General features: G+C 43.6%; 1 protein-coding gene across 1 annotated transcript; it reads right to left on the reverse strand.

Annotated features, from left to right (window-relative positions):
* Positions 1 to 4,499: 4,499 nt before the first annotated feature.
* On the reverse strand, positions 4,500 to 5,603 carry LOC138528219 (prisilkin-39-like). Its single transcript, XM_069639675.1, has one exon. It carries the CDS (start codon positions 5,601 to 5,603, stop codon positions 4,500 to 4,502), a length of 1,104 nt encoding a protein of 367 aa, XP_069495776.1.
* Positions 5,604 to 9,049: the final 3,446 nt, after the last annotated feature.

Consider the following 9,049-nt stretch of genomic DNA (forward strand, 5'->3'; position numbering starts at 1 on the left):
GAACTCAAAGACGTTTTGGCCCAAGTTGTGAACCCACCTCAGGATTGTGCAGAATATATAGACTTAGTGGTCCAGTTAGACCACCGACTTCAGAATAGAAAGTCTGATCGAGCTAAGTTCGAGAATCGGGTATTGGTTAAACCCAATGTTACCCTCAAAGGAACAGATGTATCAGAACCGATGCAGATCGGGGGGGGTCAAGGGACCCTTAACTCAAAAAGAAAGAGAAAGAAGACAGCAGATGCAATTGTGTCTGTACTGTGGGGCCGCAGGACATTTTCTACGCAATTGTCCTATAAAAACATCTAAAAAAGTAGTTGGAGTTGCTGATAAAAATCAAACAGAGCCTGATTCAGGAAACGACCAAGCCAACAAGCGTAGAGGTCTGCTTGCCGAGCTTGAAGGATACTCAGACCTAGCACTTCATCATACCAATGGTCCTTATAAATCCAAGGCAGCCATCACGTATGCACACAGTGAGGGCATACATTGATAGCGGGGCCATAGGAAACTATGTGGACCACGAGTTAGCTTCTAGGATGAATCTATCTCTCTGCAAAAAGACCACTTCGGATGTCATCACCACAGTCGATGGAAATGAAATTGCCTCTGGGCCTGTAACTCATTCCACCGCAGAAATGACACTATTGGGTCAGGATGGGCATCGAGAGACTATTGTGTTTGATTTAATCAAAGCCCCGCAGTTCCAAATAATACTGGGGATACCTTGGTTAGAAACACATAATCCTTGCATTGATTGGCGAGAGAAGAGAATAACATTCCCGGATTGTGCACATACTTGTTACCCAAAAAAAACCTTGAACCAAGGCCTGGCCACAGTCGCTACTCCAGTCGTGCAGTTACCTCAGGAATATCAAGAATTCCAGGATGTTTTCCAAAAGGAACAGGCAAACACCCTACCACCTCACAGATCATACGATTGTCAAATCGATCTCATACCCGGTGCACAACCTCCATGTAGTAGGATCTACGCCCTTACGCAACCCGAAAACCTTCACCTACGACAATATTTGGACCAATACCTTGCTAATGGCTTAATTCGTCCATCCAAGTCCCCTGTATCTTCAGCTTTGTTCTTCGTGCCTAAAAAGGAAGGTGACTTCAGAATGTGCATAGACTACCGCGCATTAAATCAGATCATGGTTAAGAACCGATACCCATTGCCTCTGATCCCCGAATCAGTAGACCAAGTAAAGGACGCTTGCATCTACACTAAATTAGATCTCCGAGGGGCATATCATCTGTAAAGAATATGTAAAGAAAGGCGACAAATGGAAGACTGCTTTTCGCACTAAGTACGGGTTATTCGAATACCAGGTGATGCCCTTCGGGTTGTGCAATGCACCAGCAGCCTTCCAGTATTTTATGAACGATGTCCTTCGTGAACTCATTGACGTCTGTGTTGTTGTATACATAGACAATATTCTAGTGTACTCCTCTTCAGAATCAGACCATGTGAAGCACGTTCGTGCAGTCCTTGAGAAACTACGCCAGCACAAGTTGTATGCAAAATTGGAAAAATGCGTTTTTCATGCTACAGAAGTTGAATTCCTTGGATTTATCCTGACTCCAAAATGAGTCAGAATGGACTCTCGAAAGGTGGACGCAATCCTCAAGTGGCCATCACCCAGTTCAGTTAAAGGGGTACAAAGCATGCTTGGATTTGCTAATTTCTACCGCAGATTCATTCCGGATTTCTCACATGTTGTACACCCTATCACAGCACTTTTGCGAAAAAAGAAATGCTTCTTGTGGACCGAAGAAGCTGAAAAGGCCTTCCAAGAGCTGAAAGCGAAATTCACGTCTGCACCTGTCTTAAAGCATCCACGCCCCGAACTTCCATACATAGTTGAAACTAATGCATCCAGTTTAGGCATGGGAGCTGTCCTGTCCCAGAAGGATACTGAAACCGGTCAACTTCACCCAGTAGCATTTTGGTCCAGAAAGTTTGCGGCACCCGAGTTAAACTATGCAGTTACCGATAAAGAATTATTAGCCATCAAATTCACCTTCAAGGCTTGGCGGCATTGTCTTCTCGGTGCTAGGCATACCATTACGTTAATCACTGATCACCGGAACTTGCAGTATTTAAAAACAGCCAAGGCCCAATCGTCGCGTCAACTTCGATGGGCATTGTTCTTTGCCGAGTTCGATTTCGTGATCACTTATCGACCAGGTTGTAAAAATGACAAGGCAGATGCCTTATCCCGAATAGGGATGGGAGAAGCATATGCGAACCCGGAACTGGTGCCTATAATTTCAGAACAAAGAATTCTTGGCATAACCACTCTGCAGACACTAGAGGATATTCAAGTAAAGATCCAACAACTCTTCGATCCAACAGCCCTGCAGGACTGGGTGAAGAAAGGCCCGGACTACTCAGTCATCAATGACCTACCTTATTATCAAGGGCGACTATTTCTACCACACAAGGAACTACAAGAACTAGTCATCTCCAATTATCATGACACTCTGATGGAAGGACACCCAGGTGCACTTGCAGGAGAATATTTCTACGGGTTAAGCAGACAAGATTAGGAGGGCAGATCCAGTCAGTCATCGCTGCACTACGCATCACGTGGGTGGAGACCGCAGCTGTCCGGGTCCGACCAATGCCCCTGTGGGAGCCAGGTGAGCGTAACAGAGCTTGAAACCCCCACCTCACCCTGTGACAAATGCATTAAAGATACCACTTGGTGTGCTAACTTCCAGAAAGCCTTATTAGGAAAAATCACAATGCTACAAGAGAAAATTGAAGCCAAGAAATTAAGCCTATCATCGGACACGCCCAGTTGACTTCACCAATGCCTCACATGGCCAATCACAAAACATTCAACTTCTTCCCCCTCTCAAGCACAGAAGTTGAGGATCTAATTTCTAAATTAAAACCCTCGAAATGTCAGAGTGACATCTGTCCTGCCCCGGTCATCAAAGAGGCAGCCAAAGACCTGGCGCCATTCATCACATCCTTCATCAATGCCTCCTTTGAAACAAGCACAGTCCCGAATAACCTAAAAGACGCCTGTGTCCTCCCACTTCTAAAAAAACCCACCCGTGATTACAATATCCCCGCAAACTATAGACCCATCACCATGGTGCCGTTTCTTCTAAACATCTTAGACAGAGCAGCTTACCTGCAGATCCAAGAACACCTAGAAGCAAACAACCTCCTTGGATTTAGGCAATCTGGCTTCAGACCTAAGCACGGGACCGAAACAGTGTTGATCGACTTTAAGACCCAAATTGAAAACCTCAAGGACAAATGCAAACTAGCCCTCATTCTATTATTAGACTTGTCAGCTGCAATTGACTTAGTAAACCACATGGTCCTATGCAACCACCTCTCCTCTGCAGCACACTTCTCGGACAAAGCTAATAGCTGGACCCAATCTATTCTCAATAATAGAACAATGAGGGTCTTTGCACCCTCACCTCGGCACAACCAGCACCAGTCACATGTGGAGTGCCCCAAGGTACATGTGTCTCCCCCACACTTTACAATGTGTTTACGAAACCACTGTTTGATCATCTTGACTGTTTGGGTGTCACCTACTCTAATTATGCCGATGACACCCAAGTACTCATCCCTCTCGCCGGCTACTATGCTACTGACTCCAAAGCATTGAATGACATCTACAGCATCATCCATGCCTGGATGGCGAGGCATGGGCTTTGCCTAAATGATGACAAGACGGAATTGGGCTCACCATCCAAACTCAATAATCTTGATGATCAATTCAACATCGATGGTAAGAACATCAATGTCTCAAAGATTGTAAAAACCTTAGCATTTACATTGACTCGAATCGGAACCTATCTAGACAAACCAATGTGATAGCTTCCTCATCTGCCTACATCCATAAATTAATCACTACTTGTAGATCATTTCTCACGACTGCCAACTGCATAACTCTAGCCAGAACACTAGTCTTATCTAAGCTAGACTACTGCAATACGCTCTATCTGGGAAATAACCAACTGAAAAAGATGCAGGTAGTACGAAACAACGCCATCAGATCGGCACTAAATATTGCCAGGTCAGAACACATTTCCACATCAAGAAGGAACTTGAGATGGCTATCGGGCATTCAAAGAATTGACCTCAAAGCCATATCCTTGACACACAAGCGTCTCGCTAACAAAGCACCGAGCTACCTCACCAACAACATCTCTCAAAACATCACAGATTGCCCTACCAGAGCCGCACAGTCACATTGTCTTAGGATCCCACGTTACAGACTGCAAAAGGCAGGAAGTAGCAGCTTCCCGGAACTAGCAGCAAAGCTTTGGAACTCTCTACCCTTAACACTTGGATCCGGACCATCCTTTACCATTCTTAGAAAAAAGGCAAAAACCTGGCTCTCCACACAAGAGAAACTAACAGCATATTGGACTGATGTTGTCTTTTTCTTAACTCTGCACTGAATTTGACTCACCTCATCAACTTGTATTTACCCATGTATTCCCCGTTGTTCCCCTCAGTTGTATTTACCCATGTATTCCTCGTTCATGCAACCCATGTAACCCTCAGTCATGTATTTATGCATGTATTCCCCATTCATGCAATCCATGTAACCCTCAGTCATGTATTTACCCATGTATTCCCCATTCATGCAACCCGTGTAACCCTCAGTCATGTATTTACCCATGTATTCCTCATTCATGTAACCCGTGTAACCCTCAGTCATGTATTTACCCATGTATTCCTCATTCATGCAATCCGTGTAACCCTCAGTCATGTATTTACCCATGTATTCCTCATTCATGCAACCCGTGTAACCCTCAGTCATGTATTTACCCATGTATTCCTCATTCTTGTAACCCGTGTAACCCTCAGTCATGTATTTACCCATGTATTCCTCATTCATGTAATCCGTGTAACCCTCAGTCATGCATTTACCCATGTATTCCCCATTTATGCAATCCGTGTAACCCTCAGTCATGTATTTACCCATGTATTCCTCATTCATGTAACCCGTGTAACCCTCAGTCATGTATTTACCCATGTATTCCTCATTCATGTATTTACCCGTGTTTTCACCATTCATGTAACCCATGTAACCCTCAGTCATGTATTTACCCGTGTATTCCCCATTCATGTAACCCATGTAACCCTCAGTTATGTATTTACCCTTGTATTCCCCGTTCATGTAACCCATGTAACCCTCAGTCATGTATTTACCCGTGTATTCCCCGTTCATGTAACCCATGTAACCCTCAGTCATGTATTTACCCATGTATTCCCCGTTCATGTAACCCATGTAACCCTCAGTCATGTATTTACCCGTGTATTCCCCGTTCATGCAATCCATGTAACCCTCAGTCATGTATTTACCCATGTATTCCCCGTTCATGCAATCCATGTAACCCTCAGTCATGTATTTACCCATGTATTCCTCGTTCATGCAACCCATGTAACCCTCAGTCATGTATTTACCCATGTATTCCTCGTTCATGCAATCCATGTAACCCTCAGTCATGTATTTATCCATGTATTCCTCGTTCATGTAACCCATGTAACCCTCAGTCAGGTATTTACCCATGTCTTTCTCATTCATGTAACCCATGTAACCCTCATTCATGTAACCTCCTGTAACCCCATGTATTTATTGACATAACTGTAATTTATTGTAAATCTATTCTAACATGTAACTAATTCTTATGCAAGCAATGGGCCCAGAATACAAATAGTACAGGTGAGACGTGTTGTAAGAGCTAATTTCCCTGAGGCAACTTACTATTGTCATGTTTATTTTTTGAATTCGCCTGTTCAAAAAGTACTCTCGCTGGGGGAGTCGTTAAGTTTCGAATGAACTGTCTCGACCCGTTTGATTTCCTTTTCGATTTCACGCCATTTTTCCTCTTTGTTTCATTAGCCTCAACCATTTTTAGAGTAGTCATCATCTTGTTTCCAATTCTCATGGAAAAAGAAGTGATTTTTGTTGACTCTGATGTCGATGGCCTTTGAGAGCAATCCTTGTCATCGCAATTTGCATCATCCTAGGCCATTTGGTTTGCAGCCTTACTGACAAGGGAAGATGCACTGACATTTGAAATTGTTTCATCTGAGTTTTTTGATGGTATAGCAAGCTTTCTTTCTTACATTGGAAACAGCCTCCACAGATTTGTCTAAATGCTCACTCACTTGGCACGATAGCTCACTTGGTTTGATAATAGAATCTTTCGTCAGTTTTGTCTTGGCTGTACACATTCTTTTGCTTTTTGTCACTACTAGAACTACTTGAACAGCAGGTAACTGTTTAGTAATTCAAGAACAATTTTGTAGTTTCCTTGTTTGAGCAATTACAGATGATTGCCTCAATATTCAGGATTATGAGTACACTCCATTACAGCTTCCATTAAGTTGTTTTTTTGCGACATTTAATTTCTGGCCAGATCACTCTTATGCCATTTTGAAGAAGTTTCCGCTTCACGGTCAAGCCTCTTTTGAATTTGATCCTTGGAGATCTCCAAAGCTATAAGCTTGGAATGTTTCATGGCAAGTAAAGTCCCCTGGTCTTTTAAGGTTTCATTCAGTGACTTGCACAATTTTATAAATGGCGCCATTGAGATTGTTGTCGCGGCCAACACATTTGAATCCATAAGCCAGCTGCCAACGATGGTTGGCTTTTATTGTTTGAGGACGCCTCATTATCGGCTTCAGTTTGTCGTTGCCTGTTGAAATGGTGTATCAGATTTTGATCAGAAGAGCGCCTTTGCTTCTGATACTCTCCATTCACAACATTTGCATAGTCATTGGGATGATTTGATTGTGTCTGCATGCATGCGCCTGTTTTTAATGACTGACTTGTTTTCTCATTTTGTGGTGTGCTTGTCAGTTCCTTGTGAAGTCTCAACATCTCCAACCTCTTCCCATTGTTCACTGATGGCTATGAGCTGTTTCCCCCCCCTTGATAGGAAGGGGCAGCCTGTAAGACCGCTGTGCTCTACTGTGGCAGCTGGAATCTCACAGCTGAAGTTTAGACGGTCTCATAAATTGAGAAACTCCAACTTTAGGCGCTCTGTGAAACGTGCTTCTCTCGCAGCCAAGGACAATGAGGGGAGATCGAATCTGGGTCATGGATCGCCCGTTCGGCAGTGGCAAGGGCCAAACGCATGTCGATGCGCCGGGGTGTCTTAACAGCGTTGCTGACCTCTGTCACTGAGAAACACGTATAGGGCCTAACCGCATCTCTCCTTTCCTCAGAACACGACCCAATGCCAATTTTTTGACTGCCTTTGACTTTATCTATTTCGCCATCTCAGGTACTCGAACAAGGTCAATATCAGCCTCAGCGTTTAGTTGCTCCCCCATTGCGGGCATTAGAACTGTACCCACTGTTGTAACATCTCCATTTGGTGAATCGACAATGCAGACAGCCCCGTCATCCCCATCGTCTTCTAGGACATTCAGTTTTTGCCAAACATTATATCTACAAATCAAGGCACTGGGGCGTACTGATTGCCTCTCAGTTTGCCCCTCTTTGCCCTCGTTACCATCATTATCCATGTTGTTCAACGTAAGCACACTTATTTCAAGCAGCTCCAAATTCGTAAAGTCAAATTTCGAGATCACTTCGACATTGAGTGACTCATTTACAATTTCTATGTCTAGAAGACAGCATATAGAGTCCAAACGATTGTGCAATAGCTTATGCCAAGTCAATGGACCAGCTGCGTCAGGTATTTCTTTTTTTTTCACTACACAGTAACCGAAAGTCTCAGCAACATGGTGCAACAGTGAAGGACCTGCTTTCCGACTGCACGACTCCCCGGGGCTGATTGGGGCAGACTGAACCTGCAGCCAGACACTATGCGCCAGCGCCACACATTCTATTTGAAGGAAGTCTTTACACTTAAGGTCACAAAGTACACTGGTATTCAGCACCATCCAATGAGGAAAAACACAGAATCCAAGGCAGGTAAGCAGGGCAGACTGGACTCGCAGCCGGACTCTTCGCCAGGACATGTATCCAGATTTTTTCTGTGGTGATTCTGTCTACCTCTCCACAAGGCTCAAAGGCAAGTTTGGATGTCTTTCTGAACAAATGTAAGGATCTTGAACTTTAATTGATTTTTTGGAAAGACGAAGACCATGGTCTTTAAGCCATAGTTTTCTAAACATAGCACTTTAAATTTCTGTGTGGATAACTGTAAATTGGAACAGAAAACATTTTATGATTAACTGGGAAATAGGTTCCATGAGAACGGCGGTCGGTCCTCACAAATGGACAGCGCTTTCACTAATTTGGGAAAGTACAGTTGGGCAAAACATTCTTTCTTTATGAAACATGTGAGAGGGGCTATCTCACCTGAGCTTGAGTTTTATCGAAAGCAGGCGATACCAGCGTCAGTCTATGGCGCAGAGATTTGGCTCTATGGTAGTACCCGGACACTGGACAAAACTGAAAATACGTTATTGAAAAAACTGCTTTTTCTCCCACAAAGTTCCCCTGCAGTGTTATTACATTTGGAATATGACATCAGTCTAATTGAAGATTTACTCTCCCTAAAACCATTTTCATACTGGTTTAGATTGTAGAGCACAGATTGATTAGGGAATTATCGAGGCACATTGAGACACCTCTTAGGTCTCGAGGAGGGAAAATGCACCCTGTGGGTAGCCCATGGGAAAGAGCAATTGTCGGATTGTGGGGGCCGCCATAATATAGGTACATCTGCTTCTTTTAGGATTAAAAAAGAAAAGCAGTAACTCTGAGGACAAGAGCGACAATGATAGAGTGAGAAAATACGCTTACATTAGGTCCAGATTATCTGCTGTGTAAATGGATTTTTGCTTTCAATGCTACCTTGACTTTATACATCCGCTCTATGAGAGATCCTTGTACATGCGGCTCAGGATAGGGACCTTAACATTAACTTCTTTCATAAAATCTTTGTGAGTTAGGCATGGAAACTATCACCCACTTTGTGTTTCTTTGTGTACAACTGAAAGTATTGTGATGCCGATACTTAAGACCATTACTTTGGTCAGCTGGCTTTCGGACAACTGCTGAAGCACTGAGAT

Source organism: Ambystoma mexicanum, chromosome 7q (assembly GCF_040938575.1).
Source record: "Ambystoma mexicanum isolate Mex_15411 chromosome 7q, UKY_AmexF1_1, whole genome shotgun sequence".
In the NCBI taxonomy this organism is placed as follows: domain Eukaryota; kingdom Metazoa; phylum Chordata; class Amphibia; order Caudata; family Ambystomatidae; genus Ambystoma; species Ambystoma mexicanum.

Coding starts and splice junctions, on each gene's coding strand:
- LOC138528219 (XM_069639675.1), bottom strand. CDS start 5,603: ATGAATGAGGGTTACATGGGTTACATGAATGAGAAAGACATGGGTAAA.